The 20,075-nt window shown below is 46.2% G+C and overlaps 1 protein-coding gene and 1 long non-coding RNA gene across 4 annotated transcripts in view; one reads left to right on the top strand and one right to left on the bottom strand.

Annotated features, from left to right (window-relative positions):
* Window positions 1–949: 949 nt before the first annotated feature.
* On the bottom strand, window positions 950–19,192 carry LOC118968152 (uncharacterized). Its single transcript, XR_005055651.2, has 3 exons — window positions 18,710–19,192; window positions 5,366–5,481; window positions 950–3,655 (listed from the first exon to the last, which is right to left on the bottom strand). It is a non-coding gene; the product is annotated as an uncharacterized lncRNA (long non-coding RNA).
* LONRF1 (LON peptidase N-terminal domain and ring finger 1) overlaps window positions 17,525–20,075 on the top strand; it is a 30,932-nt gene continuing 28,381 nt past the window's right edge. For all 3 annotated transcript variants that reach the window (XM_036997444.2, XM_036997461.2, XM_036997453.2), the window contains exon 1: window positions 17,525–18,332. In XM_036997444.2, the coding sequence (XP_036853339.2) occupies window positions 17,618–18,332 (715 nt within the window). In that variant the 5' untranslated portion in view covers window positions 17,525–17,617. The remainder of the gene's footprint in view (window positions 18,333–20,075) is intronic.

Raw genomic sequence — 20,075 nt, 5'->3', positions numbered from 1 at the left:
GATATCATAAATGAGTTATGGTCCTGGACTGTGTGTAGCAGAGCTGACTTCCCAGGATGCAGGAAGTTTGGGTGTTTAAGATCTTCAAACAGTCTTGAGCTCTCAGGAGTCTGTGAAAGTATGACTCTCAGGGCTTGCTTCTCCCCCTTTACTTTCATGACATTTTTATTATTTTATTTTCCTTACCTCCCACATGCTGTTTTAAAAAGGTTTATTTTGTATTCAGTTTTTGAAAACAGTATTTTTTCAAAACAAGACCCAGTCTGAATAATGAGGTAGTTTAATTACTTACTAACATATTCTTGTGCAATTTTTATAACTGATATATATGTAATATATATGATACATATTACATATAACTATATATATAGTTATACTCTATGTGATTATGGTGATTGCTTTCAAATCGAAATACTTCATTTATGAATAAAATAGTTACCTGCCATAGAGTCTAGAGCTATTCTACTTAGAACCCCTCACATGATTTGTGACTTCCATAGTTGGTGTGGAATAGACACATAGCCCTTAAAGTTCAGGGATTTGTGGTTTTGCAGCCAGAGCAGGATTGTACCAGAACTTTTGACCATTCCCTCTTCCCTTGTACCCTTTTCTTCATGCACTTACCCAAAGATCATAACTATGCCAATTCTTGACATACAAGCGGCAACCGTCTTGGTGGCTTCTTTTCATTCTCAGATGAGCTCCATCCATGAGGATTAGGTCCCCAGACTCCAATCTCCTACCCTCCCAATCAGGACGGAAGAGACACAGCACTGCTTTTAATGTGAGTTTGCTCTGAGCCCTCTTCTAGTCCACAGGTCATGAAATGTATTATGACCGTTTCCCACTCTTAGGCCTGCCAGCTTTTTTCTCTTTTATCTGAGGTTTAAGATAAGCCAAATTATTTTTCCTTTTATAAATACTTAAAAATATTTTTTGAAAACACACACACACAGCAAATAATACCTTTTAATATAGAGCACAAGTTATTTTCTCAGCATATGTTTACATACATATTACTTAGCCACATAATTTATTTGTATGCTAAGAATGAGGAAGCCAGTTTAGACTCTGTTTAAAGAGCCCTGTTAATTTTTTTCCTGTAAATTCAATTTTTTTCAGGAAATACAGGCTCGTATGAAAACATTCTATATACACCCTAAGCAATGATCTCAAGTCATTGCTAAAGTGAAGTGACAGTTCACATCTCACAAAATGTATTTGTTTTGATAGTAGGTTCTTGGATTACGTGCGATTTACAACCCTCTGTTAGACTGAGAAGAGAGTGATATATAAGCAGTAGGACCCATGTAAACCCCAGAGAGAATCAGTCTTTCCCATGTGTGTATGTCTGTCCACACCATGCTACCTTGCACATATGATAGCTTGTACTTCTCCACTCTCGGGCTAAACAATGACTATTTTTACTGATTTATGACAGCCTATCTCCAAAAAGAACTTGAGGCATCTTGCAGAATTGATTAATAGCCATTGGAAAAAGAGACTTCAGGGCCAAAGTCAGGTTTTTTCCAGAAGAAAGTTGACCACACTAAGCATAACAGTTAATCAAAGCCAGGAGTGAGCTAAAAACTCCATGGGAAGATTCATTAATGAGCATTATGTACTTTCTGAGCTCTGGAGACACAAGGTGCTTCAAAAGCTATATAACATAGCCAGTTATATCAACCTGACTACTTATAATTATGGAATGTTGACAGCTTCAAAAATAAGGAGCATCTATATAACAAAGAACATAGTTTGTCTTTTAATAAGAGCCCATCCTCACCCAAATAGAAATTCTGTCCAGATACAAACAAAACTTTCCTATGAAATAAAATGCGAGGTTTGCTGATTTCTTTTTTTTTTTTTTTTGCTGATTTGTTTTTGACAACCTGAAGAATTATCGTTCTAAGAAGAATTTTTTTTGAGCATGTACACTAAGAAACAGATTCCCCCCAAATAAGACCTAGAACTTGGGGATAATACTGTATTTTCCAGTTTGGAATCTTTTATTATGGGAGCCTGGAGCTGTTTGGGATGTCCTGAAAAAGCATATGGTAAATTAGATCCCAGATCTGAATATCCTAGTCCCATCCCCACCATTTCTTGCTTGGACCATTGCAGTTGCCTTCCATTTGCTCTCTCCATTCTTCCACGCTCTCTCAACTGAGGTCTGCTCCTTGCAAAGCAGCCAACGTAACCTCTGAAGAGGGAAGTCACATCATGAACCCCTCTGTTAGACCCTTCAATGGCTTCTGTCTTACCCAGTAATATAATTTTGCTTCGTCCCACAACCTCCCCCTCTTCCCTGCTTCTCTGACCCCATCTCCCACCCTCCCTTTGCTCTCTGTTCCTGCTCCTTCAGCTTCTCTATTATGCTTCCAACATGCAGAGCAACTCCTGCCTCAAAAGCCACTCTGGACTTCTTTCTACCTGGAACAGTGTCCCCGGCTGGTTATCCCTACAAGTTTCTGCCTCACAGCCTTCAGGGCTCTACTAAGATGTCACCTTACCAAAGAGAACCTTCTCCACCTCATCACCTTTTGTGAAACAGCATGCCGATCTCTACCCTCGCATGTTTTCTTCTTATCACATTGCCACATTTGCTGTGGCTGCTGATCTGTGCTGTTCAGGGCGTGCATGTTTGGGACTGTGCTTTATATACAACATGAAATACTGCTTCGGTAACTTTGTACTGTAAGTTGCAAGCTGTTTGGAAAGTGTCATCAAAATACACCGTGTGGACACACACTTGGTCAGTAGACTAGACTGTCACACGCCATGTGGGCCGTGAGGGGGGAATCTCTTCACTCAGTGCTGTGACTACAGCATTGGCAACAGGGCAGGCCTATGGTAGATGCCCAATAACATATTTTTTAATTGTGGTAGAATATACGTAATACAAAATTGACCATCTTAACCATTTTTAAGTGTAGAGTTCAGTATTTTCACACTGATGTATCAGCATCACCAGTGCCCATGGACAGAATTCATCGTCTTGCAAATGTGCTTAATAGTATTTACAGAAAGGAGGTAAGAAGCCCTTGGCACCTTTTGTAAGGTGAGGAATGCTTTGTAATGGAGAACAACATCCTTCCCAATTTAACTTTTAGAGCAGTTCGGACTTTAATATACCTGATTTTCTTAAATAAGAAGCACCTGTAAGGTAACTGACGGACACAGAAGAGCTCTAAAAGTACTTGTAAACATGGGCTGGGAAAGTAAAGTATTACTGACAGATCTGAGAGAAAGGCTGAGAAAAAATGAGTAAGAAAGTGGAGAAATTAGTAGGTGAATAACCCAGAAATAGGATCTTCAGCTTCTGGATACAGTGAACTCTTTTACAAGTGAACGCTTATTGAGATGTTGAATTTCCTCCTAACGTGGGCTCTCAGAGGGGCACATGGCCATTTGATTATATAAACAAGTAATTGGAAGCATTTTACTCTAAGACAAGAATCTGCCCAAGAGATGACTTCTATCCGGGAGGAGTCATTTAGGTTTGCTTCCTGTGAGATACTTCCAAAAGCTCCACGATTGTTAATTGACTTGAAACTCTTATTGTCAGACAAAATCTTGTGTGGGTGTTGTTCGTAATGTTCAGAGTATTCTGCCAGAAGTTTTGAGACTTGGAGAGGAGGAGACGTATATCCGTCTGAAAAAAAAAAAGACTTTCAGTGTGATAAAAAGGAATCAACGCAAAGTAGAGGCCATACAGCAGATATGTACAGATATTATTTACAGAATCTACATCAGTACTAATTAAAGGAAGTGCTGGAGTGGTAGACAGAGGCTGGTCTAACCATGGGCAGGTCTAATGAAAGGCAGTGTCTCCCAAACAGTAATTTAACGCCAATAGGTACACTGTTCTGAACTAACACAGCACAAAATATAACTCAAATGTACATAATCCACAAGTGAATCCTTCAGCCTTCTCATTAAGCTCTGCAAATGCGATTATAAACCATTATGTCTAAGGTATTTCATAACAGTGCATTTTCACAAGAGACCTTTATGAAGGGGGCCACATATTCCATCAGGTCAGCTTTTTAAGCTTTGAAGGATTTTATAATATAACTCCTTAAATCAACACCTAACTAATAAATGGAAATTAAATTAAGGCTGCCGTCCACCCCAAAAAGCAGAAAAGCCAGTGAACGGACTACACATCCACAGGAGCTGCGGTCTCAAGGTGAGTTTATCAGATTCCATCGGAAGGCAGCACCATCCTAAGGTGCTGAGCTCGGCAGCACCATTAGCATGACATCGCGGGGCTGCTGCTCTTGGTGTTGATGTTATGTAAACATGCTTACGCAAGGACAGGATAAATAAATATACAGCCAGTGCAGTGCTTGGCTGTGCATTAAAGTGCTGGGCCTTCAGAGCATGCGTGTTTGGGACTGTGCTATAATTAAGTACAACACAAAATACTATTGCCATGAATTTGCACAGTAAGTTGCAAGCTTTTGGAAAGTGGCATCAAAACACACAATGTGGATATGCACTTATTTCCTCTTAACTAGTTTGTCACTTCCTACGTGGATCCATCTGTATGCTGACTAAGCCCTGAATGGTATATGCTTATGGGACACCTAGTTGATTTGTTTTGCTCTAAGACACAATTGTCTATGTTTGTATTAAAGCCATAATCTATCTCTTTAGTAGCATTGTACTTGGAGATGAGGGTCCTAGACAGCCCCCTTCCCCAGCACCTTCCCCTCAGAAATGACCAAACATACATCCTAGTGGCTATGAAGAACCTTGACTCTGGGTTTGAATCTAGGCTCCACCTCGTATTAGCTGTGCAACTTTAAGTAAGTTAATGCAGCTTCCTTGTTGGTAAAATGTGGATGACAGTACCTATCTCAAAAAATTGTTCAGCAGATTAAAGGAGAAAGTGCAACAGGTGTGGCACACAGTAACTAATAAATGGTAGCTGCTTTCATAATGGGGCACCCCCAGTTGCATTTGCTGATGTGCAAACAAGGCTTGATGGTCCACAGGACAGGAGCGCTATGAAGGTAGCACAGGGCTGCCTTCTGTGGGCCAAAGGCCTCTCCCTTGTCACTTGCTGACCTCACCTCCCAGGGCATCCCTTGCATAACATAATCTTTATGCAAACTGTGGGGGCCTTCAGGAACTCTAGGGGGTGGAAGTCATCCCAGGGTAGAATTCCTGAAGGTTCCCTATGCCCCTGCTGGGCATGTGCCTTTGGGCACTTAGTGAGGATCCCCCCTGCTTCCCTTCTTTCCCATTCACACCTTTCTTCTGGAGCCCTGGTGTCCACTGTCCTGCTTGACCCTCAGAGCTTAGCTCTTACTACGGGTAAATAGATTTCTGGGAGGCCTTGTTTCTCGCCACTTACCTAGTTTGTGTCCTGAGACGTGACTCCCTCCTTTGCACGATGGTGACTAATTTCTGGGCTCCCAGCAGCCATGATCCTCTGCGGCCCTGGCAGGCACGGTGCAGCTGGCCAGGCACCTGTATTTTTGGAGCCAGTTAATAACAACGTCAGGCTCTGATGAAAACAAAGTATCCAAGTAGATGGCTTGTCCTGGCTGTCTTGTTATTGGCTAAAAAATTGATTTCTAATGTCTTCTAAAGTTACACACAAGTGTGTTTTATTTAAACAAATAAGTTTATTTTAGTTTAACAAAGATCCCGTTTCAGCATTTTAATCATCTCCTATTCACCCCATTGGTGTGGGAGGGATTCCTGCCGTAGGTTTATGGGGATGGACGAGCACGTGACACCCGACACTGGGCAGGTGTGATGCCCAGATGTTACACACACAGCCCCGGGGGGACACCGAGGCCCCGCAAGACCACATGGGAACGAAATGAACAAACAGGGGTGGTGGAAAGCAGACTTTGTAGTATCAAGAATGAAGTGACATCTGGTCCCTTGGATGTGATTGGCTCGTTTGAATAATTTCACCAGCTGGCAGGGAACTGAACCCCACTAGTGCAAAATAATTAGGAAGTGCCTCTGGTTTTCTTTGTAAGGAGGACTGTTTGCCCAGGGACCTTATATATAAGGAGGGGAAACAGCCTTTAGGCCAAGACCCTCCAGTCTCATCAGTGGTTAAGGCAGTGCATCCTATCAAGCCTTAATTTTAGGCCTTACACCCGATGTGTCGACACTGCAGACCTCTCATTCTCTAGGTGTATAAACCCAGAACAAAATGAAGTTTCCAATGTTGCCTGTAATTTGCTAAAGGACTTCACATGACAGAAGGCTGGGACAAGATAATTGTGAGAAAGCAGCAATTCTTAGATGTCTTAAAACAATAGGGCATCTTACTACCTTTCTTGAATGAGGAATGCCTTCATATCTAGTTTCCAGTCATTGATTAAGAGAAAGATCCATTTATGTTTCCCAATTTAGATACCTTCTCAAAACAACAGAAGCATTGTGTAATTTTATTTTCTGTTACATAGCCACTGCTTTACAACCTTGCATCCCCTCAACCCATTGTTGAAAACTGATCTTCTTTTCTTGGCATATTTATGTATAATTTAAAATTTTGGTAACATTATAAAGCCTTGGAGGGTCAGCACGTGCCCCCTACTTTGCAAAGGAAGTGAGCACAAGGATAAAAATAAAGAAGGCTATTGTCTCTCTTCTCCAACCCATCCTTTCTCCCTTAGAGGAATGGTTGTATTAGCACTCACCCGCACAGCGGCATGCTAGGCAGCAGCTACAAAATCAGGTAGACATTATGCAACACTATAAAAAGAAGACCTTCAAGAAATCAAACAGTTCAACTGGTAGAGCGCCTGCAACCAGCACATCTATTCCAATATGTATTAATAAGTGCATGTCTACAGTAGGTATGATTAAAACAAACCAGCACATAGTTCAAAAAGATGAGCGGATCTACAGGAGGAACCTACAACTTCTTGCTGACTCTCAAGGTCAATTCTCACATTAGACCATGTGCCAGTGTTTGTCTGAGTGCAGTTCTTAGATCTCCATCACAGTCTCTCAGAATGGTGCCACCCTGAGACCCTGGTTGGGTCTGTCTAAGGCCAAGAATCAGCATTTCAGAGAGCACGCCAAATGATTCTTAAACCACGGCAGTTTGAGAATCACAAGGCTAAATAATCAAATAACTGTATTTTGGAGAAAAAGGTGCTATCCATTGTGTCCCCCTAAATTGTATATCTTGAAATCCAACCCTGAAAGTGGCAGTGTTGGGGGGGGGTCTTTGGGAGGTAATCAGGTCATAAGGGTAGAGCCCTCACGGATGGGATTAGTGCCCTTACAGAAGAGGCCCTGGAAGGGTCCCTTGGCCCTTCTGCCGTGTAAAGTTATGGGGAGAAGATGGCCATCAAGGAGGAAGCAGGCTCTCACCAAACACTGGGTCTGCCAGTACTGTGATCTTGGACTTCCCAGCCTCCAGAATGGTGAGAAATAAATGTTTGTTGTTTATAGGCCACTCCATTTATGGTATTTTCATTATAGCCACACAAGCAGATTAAGACAGAAGGTGAGAGACTCTTCTGAACAGCCCACTGAGTCACGGGTCACTGTAGGTGTGAATGCAGCTGTCTTCTGATTCCTCCTTCTCCTACTACACGCTTTTCTCACCAACACATGTACATGAATTTCATGATGAAAGGAGAGGTACCTTTAAATTGTCCTTTGTGGTATTCTTTTTCATTCTTAGGATGTATTTTATTCATTTATTTTTAGTTACGGTTGACCCTGGAATGCAGGTTTGAACTGTGCAGGTCCACTTCTTCATGCATTTTCTTTCAACAAATACTGTGCAGTCCTGTTCATGCATTTTCCCTTTCTTGAGAAGTTCAATTTTTCTTTTTTCTATCTTACTTTACTGTAAAGAATGCAGTATGTAATACATGTAAGACAAAATATGTGTTAATTGACTTTATGTTACAAGTAGGGTTTCTGGTCAACAGTAACTATTTAGCTAAGTTTTAGGGGAGTGGAAAGTTGTACATGGATTTTTGACTGTGTGGGAGTCAGTGCCCCTTACCTCTGTGTTTTTCAAAGATTAACTGTATTTACTTAAATCTAAGGCAAGCTAAACTGGAAATACCTAGGTCTCCATTCCCTAACTCCTTCCTTTAGTGGGCTTCAAAATTACTGTCCCCTTGGTCTCAGATGGTCCCAGGGATGCCCAGCTCCTGCCGCACTCTGGACTGCACGGTGGCCTCCGTGCTGCTCTCCTCCACCATCTTGGATTTGATGTCCCCCCCCAACTCCATTATGTGCATTAAGGCAGGCTTTGAAATTCATGAAGAGACATTTCTGCTTGAAAACCCTGAATTTGTTGTAGTTTAACTCTCGTAATTTTTTAGGTAACCTGGACTCCTTTGCTAGCACTGAGGCTGGCATTCGGATGGGGAAGAGCTATGTTCCCAGTCCCCTGGGCTGCTGGGACTTTCTCCTTTCCTTCACCCCTCATGGTGGCAGGCTAAGGAGCAGGATGATCTGAGTGGTCACCTGATCTCCCCAGTTGTATGGTGCTGGAAGTGACTTCCCGTGGAGATCCTGTCCTTTCCTGTTGTCCCTGAGGGCTTCAGCCTTGGGCTAGGAGACTCTCTGGCTTCTGTCCTATTCACTGTGTAGCCTTCATTCCCCAAGGCCAAGACAAGGACCATGCTATGGGACCTTTAATTGTTTCTGCAACATTTTAGCTGGTCATCTCTGCCCCTGTAATCACCAGGCATGAGCTGCCCTCTACTGAGGGACCAGCCGCTCCTGCTGACAGGCTGGAGGGTGTGCTTGAAGCAACACTTGCTCCAATGATGTGAAGACCTCTGAGGACCGGTGAGAAGCACCTGCTGTGGATATGCTGGTTCCACTCCCTGCTGCCTCCATGAGGGCTGCTCCTGCCAGAGCCAAGTCTGCAGGCTCAGTTGCCTCTCTGTCCACAGCGCCTGCTGTGGGGCCAGCCATCACCAGTGCTCTCCTCTGTCAGTCACCGTAGGGATGGCCTGGGTACGGTGGTAAGCCTCCACTGGTGGTCTTGATGGGTAAGCAAGGTTTTCCCAGGGAGCAAAAAGATCTCTTGCATCTGGAGGGACGCAACTGAGGGTAAAAAGAGTGGCCAATGGGAGGCTTCCCGTGGAACTGTTGTTTCTCCTGATGGTGGATGGCTATCTTTACAGACTCGAGGAAGCTGCCTGGTTAGCCCAAGGTCTTTGAGGCCCTGGCCTCTTCCCTGGGGTCTCTGCACATCTGGGCCAGCAGCTACCATCGATCGGGTCCTGCCAGGCTGGGGATGGTGGATACAAGGTTCAAGGTAACCATGTACACACGGTGTGTAGATCGATCACTTCTCCCTTTTTGCTGATCTAGATAAAGATGCTTTCAAAGATGGGTGGTACTTGAACGGAGCATACTCTCCCTGCGTGGCTGCAGCCTCCCCAGGACAAGGTAAAGGTGCTTGCTGCGCGCGGCTTTCCCTGTGTAGTACTACGGTAACAGAGGCTCTTTTATCCAAGCCGCTCCCTCCCCACGCCTCGCAGCCTCCGTGCTCCTCAGGCCCCGCTAGCAGGTGGCCGAGCCCGGGTCTGCGTGGGGCCGCTTTTTGCTCCAAAGCACCCAGGGCGGGGGTCCAGCTGGGGACGAACCTGGCATGTGCCTCCGGATTGCGCCCCTCCGAGGGCACGAAGACCCGGGACAGACACGCTCCGCTGGGTCGTTCGGGGCTGGCTCCGCTTTTTCAGCCCTCAACCCGAGCAGCGACCCTCTGCTGCCTAGAGGGACCTACCGCTGTCACACCGCCCTGGTCGTCCAACAGCCGCCCCCCAGGGTAGGGATTCCATCCCCAGCCACCACCTGTCACAGCGACCCCGCCGTGCCAAAACTACCACACTACCCGGCTCTGGGGCCGAAGCGCAGCGCGCATGCGTAGACACCCCGCGAAGGGAAAACCTCAGGGGTGGAAGCGGGGAGGGGAGAAGGGGTTAATTACAAAATAAGAGATTTCACAAGTGGGCCCAAACTGCTTGATTTTCCACTTGGAGATTACCAAAAGTGTTTGTTCAGAAATTACTGCCTCTCTGAGCTAGAAGGAGCTTTAGAAATATATTCCAACCCCCTCATCATACCCAGAGTTCGAGAAACTTTGCCTGAGGGTATACAGAACCCAGGTGGCTTATCTTCTGGGTAATACGGTTTGGGGCATTATTGCACTGTGGCATAGTGCCCTTCAATTTACTCCATCTCTGCAATTGCAAACTTTTCCTATGCATACAAGAGGCTGTATTTTGTTGTTGTTATTTTGTTTTAAGATAAACACAAAACAAGTTTGATTTATCATGTAGTTCCGAAAATTTTTTGAAGCAAGTTGTTTAAACAGATATAGATGAAAGCTTGGTAAACTCAGCTATTGCTGGCTGCCTTTGAGCTATCTAGTTATATTTGGAGCCAGATAACTTGGCTACATCACATTTAGAGGAAGCAAAATGGAGCTGTTTCCTTACTCAAAATGCCTCTCTGCTCGGAAAGGCTGGATCTAAACCTGGAGAAGCATTTTCTGTGTGCCAGCCTTAATTCTCAATTCTTAAATTCTTAATTTATGTCTTAGTTGGTGTAAAAGGGGACAATGATATAGTGCTTGCTAGACTGATAAACCTTCGAGGGCAAAGGCACTTTTAGCAGTTACCCTGGTAATAAATGTGCTTATGGGAAGCTGTGGCTCCATCCACACTGAATGGGAAGTGTCACCAAGAAGTGAGTCAGAGATCTGAGGTCCTGAATTTTCTCAGGCACTGATCAGGGTCAGAATCAGATTAAATAAGTGGCCAGAATTCTGGGAGTTCATATAAACTAGTCAGTCAGGAGTGGAGAGGGACATCATAAAGAAAATGGAATATATTCTTATTTTTCACATTTTACTTGGAGCTCTAGTCAAGCCATTTCTGGTTTCCATGCATTTTACTCAAAGTTATTATGTGTTTTGTATTTGATTTCTTAAGGGAATTGGTGAAATTAAGAATATGAGAACTATCCTACTGGGTTAGACCCCTGGGCCATCTAGCTCTTATTGACAGATATATCAAAGGATGAATCATGGGAGAGTATCACGTCTTTCTTGAACTTTCTAGAAGTTCAGTAGAGTCTGACATCCCTCAGTGTGTATCTGTCATTCTTAAACTTGTTCAAAAGCCTTTAGTATGTTCATTTTGTGATGATTAGTTTTCCATGCTGGATGAGTGTCCTTTTGTATTGTTTAGTTAATTTGTTTCACTTAAGTTTGAAAGAATGTCCCTTCATCTAACTACTTCAGAATTGGGATAGAGATGCAAAAAAGATCCTTTTCTCTGGTCTGTGGCCCTAAACCAGGCCTGCCTAAAGGGTGCGCAGGATGGTGAATAAAGATGATATGTAATACATATCAAGCTGATGTGTTCCATGTCTTCCATCTTCTCTTTTCCTTTTAATTTTCTCAACCACTAACCTGGTTACTCATTCTACCATTATGCCCTATCTTGATTCTCTGATCTATACACTTTCATCTCCTGGTTATGAATAATTCCATCCATCTGAACTCATCCTCTCTCCTTTTATGCCCTTGTGGACCATCTTGGCACACAGCTCACCTGGCCTCACCTAGCCATAGGTGTCTTCCTACATAACAGGCATGATCTCCTTCGCCACCTCAGTGCCCTCCCCACCCAACTAACTCCACCCTTTCAGCAAAATTATACAGATATTCACTTCATCCACTCAGTCATTATTTTATGAATTGCAGCCTTGAATCCTTACGATTTATCTAATAACTCAGATTCCAAAAGAGTCACAGAGGGGCTGAAAATAAGCCATGCAAAACTGCATTTCAGGCCTTTCTCCTCTAAGTCAGGTGACAGCCTAACCGTCTTGGGAACGTAAAATGAAACAAAACCACATAGGAGGTGGACAGTGACACAGGAGCCTCTATATTGGAAAGGCACAGGTAGTTTACCAGATTGCCAGCACATACGTGAAGTTCCCAAAGGAGTAAATTTACTCAGTGTTGTTCACTGGGGCTAGTGATTCCTTTTCAAGGAAGCTGATATTACAACTTTAATTCTACTTATCTTTCTTAAATATAATTATTATATTGTTAGAGCCTCTTGTAGGAAACTGTTAGAAGTTCTATCCCACATCCATAATTCCATAGACCTGACACTCTCCTCTAGCTGTGGTACGAGTGACCACAGCCGTCACAAGCAGAAGTGGAGCATCAAAGCACACATTTCTGTGTGTAGCACCAAAGCCCCTTTCTTATTCTTTCATGTACAGCTTTTCTATTGAGGACCTACTATGTGTTCTGGATACTGAAAATCCAACAGTGAATAAAGCAATTTATTATATAACTGCAATCTCCCTTTTGGAATTTATAATAAATAAGATAAGTAAAGCATACAGTATACTAGGGACAAATGCTAAAGAAAGAAACAAGACAGAGAGATAGGGAAGGACAGGGAAGACCAGGCAAGTCAGCGCAGAGAGGGTGCCATTTGGACAAAAGTCTGAGGATATCTCTCAGAAGAGCATCCCAGGCAGGGAGAACAGGGACGTCCAAGGCCCTGATGAGGCCCGTGTGCCTGGAGAGCCGTGGGGGATGGGGGACCAGTGGGAGGTGAGATCACACAGGCTGGCAGGAGGGATATAGATCAAGGCCCGGCTTCTGGGGTGCAGTCAGGATCTTGCATCTATTTCTGAGCTAAAATGGGAAGTAAATGCTGCGTTCCGAGGCCCACAGTGTTGATGCTTTAAGGTGATCGCTCTGGGTGCTGTGCTGAGGGTGCAATGACAGAAGCAGAGGCCAGTTAGAAGGCTGTGGCAGTGATGCGGGTGAGCGCAGCTGAGGTGGCGTGGACCAGGGCGGTGGCAGGGGAGGAGTGGGGGGCGGGCAGCTTCTGGATATATTCTGAAGGTAGAACCAGAAGGATTTTCTGGCCTACCGCCTGTGAAGTGTGAGAGAAACAGGTGTGGAGGATGATGCTCAGATTTTTTTACCTATAGGCTTTGACCCAAATCTTCTCAAATCTTCAAAGACTTTCTGATGGTCCCAGGAGTTGAGCAAGCATTTCTAAATAATAATGGTGATAATAATAGTAGATTCTATCCAATGTATGAGAGCGTTATAATTTTCAAATTTTGAGTTTTGTTATGTGAGACTGTTATATACATTGTTTTCTTGATTTATATATATAGACATATATATATTGTGTGTATATATGTATATGTATATATATAATGCTGAATATAACTTTCTTCATATGTTTCCACTTGCAAAATTATTTCTTGGACCTACAGAATACCCAAACTGAATGTGTTATTTTAGGAGGAGAGATGCTGGTAGCTTGGGCCAGGGTGATGGCAGGGCTGGAAGGAGGGAGAGGTGAGAAGGAGTCAGATTCCAGATACATTCTGAAGGCAGAATCAGAAGATTTTCTGCAGACCACATGGGAAGTATGAGAGGAAGAGAGGAGAAATGGTAAATGTATTTTGGTCAATAACAAGAATGAAGAATATTAGGTGATACCAATTTGTGGGTGACTCATTCAACAATGATTATCTGACACCTTCTCAGTCATCTAGAGACACATCAGTGAGCAAGATGGGCTCCCAGCTCTTAAGGAACGTGCATTCTAGAAGGTGGAGACAGATCTCACACACACACAATATGTCTGATGATGATAAGTGCTAAGGGCGGGAGAAAGTAAAAAGGACAGAAAGTACCAAAGAATTCATATGCAGTCAATTCTGAGAACTTGTTTGATACTGTATGGGGTTTGTTCCTATGTTTATTTCTTTTTAATAGCTTGATACTTGGAAATGCATTCATTTTAACAATTTGTTTACCAATAATACAGGATATGGATTATATACTTAGTATTTCTAGATTCTTCAGAGCATTAGAAAGAATTAAGAATAGTACCTTTGCTAAGGGTAGTGCCCCTTGAGCATTTTGGCAGTGATCCCCATGGAGTAACAGAATATTTTAGTAACAACTAATAAACTGTACTTGGTTAGATGGTAGTCATCGCAGGCAGGTAGTTTTAGACACATACTTAGCATCACCTCCATTTAACCTACTCGGGTTGTCCTCATTAGGGCTTTTCACTTAGAACAGCATTACAGCAATCATATACTGTATTTTTAGCATCTTACATAAACTTCCCCACAAATGCCCAAGTTATGTAACCAGCCCCCCCACGGGCTTTCCTCCAGCCTCTCACGGATTTACAGCAGGGGGAGGAGGTATGCGGGGTGGGGGATCCCTGTCCCGTGACTGCAATGTTCACATCCGAGAAACTGATTCCTCTCCTCTGGCTGGGGCTGGGTGCCCACCAACAGTGTGCCTCCCTCTCCCCTCCTCTATTCTCAGCCTGCACCTTCTGCTGTTACCGTTCATCAGGTGTCACCTCTGAGCCTGGGAGACTCTGCCTTCTCTCATGGTTTCCAACAAACCCCTAGGGCTCAGCTCCAGAGGCAGAAGGTACCTGAGAGACAGTTCGAGTTCCCTCATTTTACAGACAGCAAATGAGGTTCCGGGAGACTAGAGGACTTCCTCCCAGGTATAGAGGCGTAACTACAGTCAACACCAGGTCCCTGGATTCCCTCTTCAGTAGGACTTCTAGGAAGCCCACAGCTTCTCAGATTTCAGTGTCCTCATATACATAAAATGAGAGGTGTGAGAGAGGGGGTCTCAAAAATCCCTTCCATCTGTGCTTTCTGTATAGATATGTTCTGGGCCAGGTACTGATGATATTCAACTTTAGAGTTTACTCTTTTCAGTGCATTGGCTAGAAGTTACCAACTGACATGAGTCAGGAAGACGACATAATTTTGCTTGGCACTTTAAAGTGTAAATTCAGCCTTTTCTCTTTTTTAATGGTAAGAATGTGAAGAAACAAATGGTAAATTCACCCACGGCAAAAGAGAAAAAAAAAGGAGGTTCATATACACATCTTCAGCTGACTCGTGTACAAGAAAAGCACTATGTTACATTATTCTTAACTAGTTTATCTATATCAGGAAAAGTCTCTTTCTGGTGTGGCAGGGGGAGGGCAGAGCTACGCAGGGAATGAGGGTGATAAGCATTTTCCAAATTAGGAAACAGATTTGCTTTTCTTCTTACTCTCTTACATAACTGATCTATTTTAGAAGACAACACTAAAAACACTGAAATGAAATACAAATCTCATGATTTTACTACTGTGTTAGCAAAGACACAAGCAAGTAATGCTGGGAGGGAAAGAGCACACCCCATCATACTCCTGGGCCTGGGGCTGTTTTACCAGGGTTCCCTCTGCTCCAGTGCAGTCTACTGGATGAGTCAGAGACCGAAGTCCGAATTTTCCATGTCTGATAATTAATGAAGGAAGATACTAATGTTTCTCTCCTCTGCATTTAAAAAGCAGCCACATCAAAGTGCTTAGCCTCTTTCGTGGCACAGAATGTCAGAAAAATGACCTGTTGTACAGCCAGTGATTGTTTGCCCCAGACTTCCTGACTCACAGGAAAACTGTACAGTACACAGAGGCCACAGAGGTAGTACAGCCTCTTACATAAATAAGTTACATAAATGAGAACCAGTTATGTAAATGTATAAACCAGCAAACATGAATTATAACCATTCACAAATGCCAGGAAGATCACGGCAAGATTCCTCCTACAGTCCCATTTTCTTCCTCTCACATTATCATAATTGTACCATTTTATTTCACACCAGAATCAAATGTGGTTATTTGTCACATTTATGAGGGAAAGAAACTCTAAAGGACAAATGATAATTCACATTATTTTTCTGAACCATACACTTTACTTTTTGGGGGGTGGGGGGTATTTCATAATAAAACCTGACTTGAACCATACTTGGTAAGAAATACAAGCATGTTTATCAATTTATTTTAGTTACTGAGTAATCATGAACACATGTATTAAGTATTTACTATTGTACATTTTGCAAGCTGCTGTTAAGGACAGGAATGCATCGCAAAAGTTAATGGCCATGTGCATATGGATATTTGCTTCACCACTTATGGTTTCAAATATGAAATGAGCATGTGGAAATCCAACTAAAGTCATTCTTCTGCTTATTGAAGGTAGTAATTGAGGGAGATAGGATTAGATTCAAGGTTATGGTCATAAATTCACATTAATATTCCTTAATAATCATCTTAAGTGATTAGGAATTTCTTAAGGGTCTCAGCTGCAATTTGCTCCAAGGGCAATGTAAATGATAAATGAACTTATTTGCCTCTGCACCCTGTTGAAACTGGAACTTTGGCTTTTAACTCAGCTTTTTCTGTGTTCCCTTTGTCACAATGAGTATCTACCTCTTCTCTGAATTTGCTCATTGTGTAGTAGAAATATGTGCAACTCAAAGTTGTGAACCTAAATGCCTGTTCTGTATGAAGAGGGATGTTAATTAAACGTCAGCCATAGTGGAATGAGAGATGATCTTAAAACCTCTATGAGCTGTGTGATTTGGGGCAAATTACTTCCCCTCTCTGGGTCATTGCTTCTAACCATTTGTAAAAGGACTAAAAGTTCTAAGCTACTTCCAGCATTAACAACCTAGTATCCTATAATCAAATCTATAAATATTTTCAACTGTGAGCTTTAAACTCACTGCCATTGAATTTAAAGAAAGTATAACCCATTATACAGAACCCAAATTTTTTTCTTCGGCAAAACTGCAGACCCTGCTTGTGTTGTGGTGATTTGATGACTACCTTATGAAAAGTATCCGGTGTTTTGCCTTAGACAGTGCCAAATACAGGCCTTAGCCTGCTGTGGGGCTGTGAATGCGATGTGGAGCACACAGCTGACACCTACAGAACTGGGTGGTTTTCTCCCTCGAGGTGGGATGTGAGTTTGAAACTGTACAGCAGTAACCTGGCATCAGGGGAAATTGTCTTGCCCTCTGGAGGGAGTCGCCTGGGAAACGGGGGTGGGGTAATTTTGTTTCTAAAGTTGACCGACTCTAGACTTGAGTCACAACTCATCAGACTGCGCATTCCTAGGCCCTAGGCCTCTACATATCCATCTGTAACGTGGGCATGAACTAACGAACACGCAGGCGCGCACCTGACCACCCAGGACACTACACAGGGAGGCTCCCCCAGGCCAGGAAGAGGGGGCGGGTCCGGGTCCCCTCAGGAAGGCGGGGACGTCAGGAGAGGGCTGGCGTTTCCGGCAGAAGAGCGCCCACAAGCCAGGCATCAGGGAGAGGCCACGGCAAGTGGGGACACCCGGCGGGAACGCGAGAGGGATGCAGGTCTGCGCTCCTTCGGGCTTTGTTCAGTTACGAGGCAGGCCCTTCGTTCTGGAGAAGCCAATTAAATCCCCGCTGGGGGATCATCTGACCTCAAGTCCCCCGCCAGGAGGGGCTTGGGCGACGGTGCTGGCCGGCCCCTCCGGGACCCGCCGCGCGCGGTGCGGGGGAGTCCCGGGCGCTGGCGCGCAGCCGGGACCCGCCCCGCGCCGCCAGGCCCCGCCCCGGGGCTGCCCAGGCGCGCGCCGCCCCGCTGTGTCCGCGCGCCACGCCCCCCAGCTCGCGGGCCGCGTGCGGAGCCGCGCGCCCCGGAGGCTCCGGGACCGTGGCGGCGGGCGGCGGCGGCGGAGCAGCCCTCCGCGGGCCATGTCTTCTCCGGCGGTGGAGAGGGGCGCCCTGGACGGGAGCCGGGAGGCGGCCGCCAGGCCGCGGAGCCGGGGCCGGTTTTGGGAAGTGGGCGGTGGCAGCGGCGGCCGGCTGGAGCGCGCGGCCGCGGAGTCGGAGCGCTGGGAGCTGCTGCTCCGCCGCGGCAAGCTGCTGGCGCTGGGCGGCCACCTGAAGGGAGCGCTGGAGGCGTACGCGGCGGCGCTGCGCCGCGGGGCCCCGGCCAGGCCCGAGTGCCTCGGCACCCTGGTGGACTGCCTGGTGCTCAGCTACCGACTCCGCCACGGGCTGGGCTGGAGCGCGCCCCTGGCCACCGGCGCGGACGCCGGGGCCGGCGGGCTGCTCAGCTGCCTGGGCTGCCGCGGCTTTCTGAGCGAGCCGGTGACCGTGCCCTGCGGCCACAGCTACTGCCGTCGCTGCCTGCGGAGAGAGCTCCGCGCCCGCTGCCGCCTCTGCCGGGACCGGCTGCCGCCCGCCGCCGCCGCCCAAGCCGAGGGGACCACCCCGCGGCCGCCGCCACTGGCCGCCGCCATCGCCGCCTCGGGCTTCAGGACCAGCGTCGTCCTCAACCACCTGGCCGAGAAGTGGTTCCCGGGCCAGCGGGAGCGAGCCCGGGCTGCCGGCCGGCTCGCGGAGCTGCTGCACCAGGGGCGCTACCGGGAGGCCCTGGCCGCCGCCTGCGAGGCGCTGCGAGCAGGTGACCGCGCGGGGTGCGGCGCGGGCCCGGCCACCCCACCCTCCTCTCCCCGACGGGCCGGCTGCCCAGAGCTCGCCTGCTCCCCGAGGAGGCCGCCCGAACCCGCCGGTCGGGGTCCCCGAGGGGGTGGGAGGGGCCGCGCCGCGGGGTGCTTCGGTCACAATGGGGATCGCCCCGGAGCCGCCTGTGACGCGGCGCGGGGGCGGTGGGCGCGGGGATGCCGCGGCCTTGCGGTCCGGCGCGCGCGTCCCGGGCGGAGCGGGGGCGGGCAAGGACGCCGCCGCGCTTCCTGCTGCACTCTTTCCGGCAACCGGCCGCCCAGGCCGGGCCGGGCCGAGGATCCCCCCCACTCCCGAGGCTCGGGATGCAGCGTTTACCTTCGTCTCCCACAAAAGTCAGTGGGGCAGTCGGAAGCCGCGGGAGGGCGGAATTGCATAAGCGGGGCGGGGGAGGCGGCGGGCGTTGTGTAACGGGTGACGTCCGGTGGGCGTGGCGGGAGCTCCGGGTCCCGCAGCCGAGGCCCCGGGGGCCGCTGTGCGCGCAGGGGAATCGGAGCTGCTCAGGGGTGTGCAAGTCGCTCCGGAAAATGCCTGCACAGTTGGCTCCTCTTGCTAGTTCACCTGCCAGTTTCGAATCACACTTATTTCATAAACACATGTGTGCTTGGCTTTCGAGATAAACAAGTAGCCTCCGATCGAGTTCTTCGCCACGCTCATGTTAGTCTTTCCGCTCTTGATCGGGCTGTGGGGAAGCGCCTTGTAGACCGTTTGTTTGTTTCTTCACCTTGGAGAACAGCTTCAGCCTCCAAACCTAGCACTCAGGGTGATTTGGGGCTGTGGAAGGGGACACTGCCAGACATAGGTAAAATGAAGAGTTCTGAGTTCTTTATATCGGTGGTTCTCTAACCCGAGGGACTGCACCCCTCAGGGGAATTTGTGGGCGACGCGGGAGTGCTACTGGGTCATCTAGAGCGTGGAGGCCAGGGACGCTGCTCGGACTCCTACAATGCCCAGGACAGCCTCCCACACAATGGTCAGGCCCCAAATGTCAATAGTGTCACTGTTAAACCTCTGTTGAATAAGCTTGTCTCAAGATTAGTGTCTATTTTAGCATGAAATAACGCTTGGGGAAATAATTATCCTTAAGACCGTAGACATATAAAATGGAAAATGCTAGGTATTTGCTAAGTGTAGAAACGGTGTAACTGAAAGTATCTTGTGGGTCATTTACCCTAAGTGCTTAGTCATTTTGAACCAGTGACAATATATATTGAGGGTTTTTTTTTAATACCTTTAGAGTTCAGAGCACAAACCTGGCATATTTTCATATTCTTTCACTCTCTTGGTGGGTCGTAGGCAGTTATAAAACAGAATAGAATGAGAATAGACCCAGAATAAAAGAGAACTATTTGGAAAATTCTGATGCAGATAGCTCTGCCTCTCTGGGTAAGTAGAGCGCATTGAGTGGGGAAGTACAAACCATCTAGGTCACAGTCCTCATTTTAAAAGTGAGGCCCCAGAAGCTAGGGTAGTGAAATGACTTGTCCACAACCACAGGGCTAGCTGGTTGCCAATACGGTTCTCCTGAATATTGGACCAGGGTTCATCCTGCCTATGTAGCTCTTCCAATGAAAATGTTTAACATAAATTTTCAAGGAAGTTTTTGTTGCTAGTATAAAATAAAGAATGAAAGTTATCAACCGTACTATTCATTATTAACTACTACTGAGTTAATGATTTGACC

This window comes from Manis javanica, chromosome 12, assembly GCF_040802235.1.
Source record: "Manis javanica isolate MJ-LG chromosome 12, MJ_LKY, whole genome shotgun sequence".
NCBI lineage: Eukaryota > Metazoa > Chordata > Mammalia > Pholidota > Manidae > Manis > Manis javanica.
The sequence above is the reverse complement of the archived record's forward strand: the minus strand, read 5'-3'. Positions and strand labels throughout refer to the sequence as shown.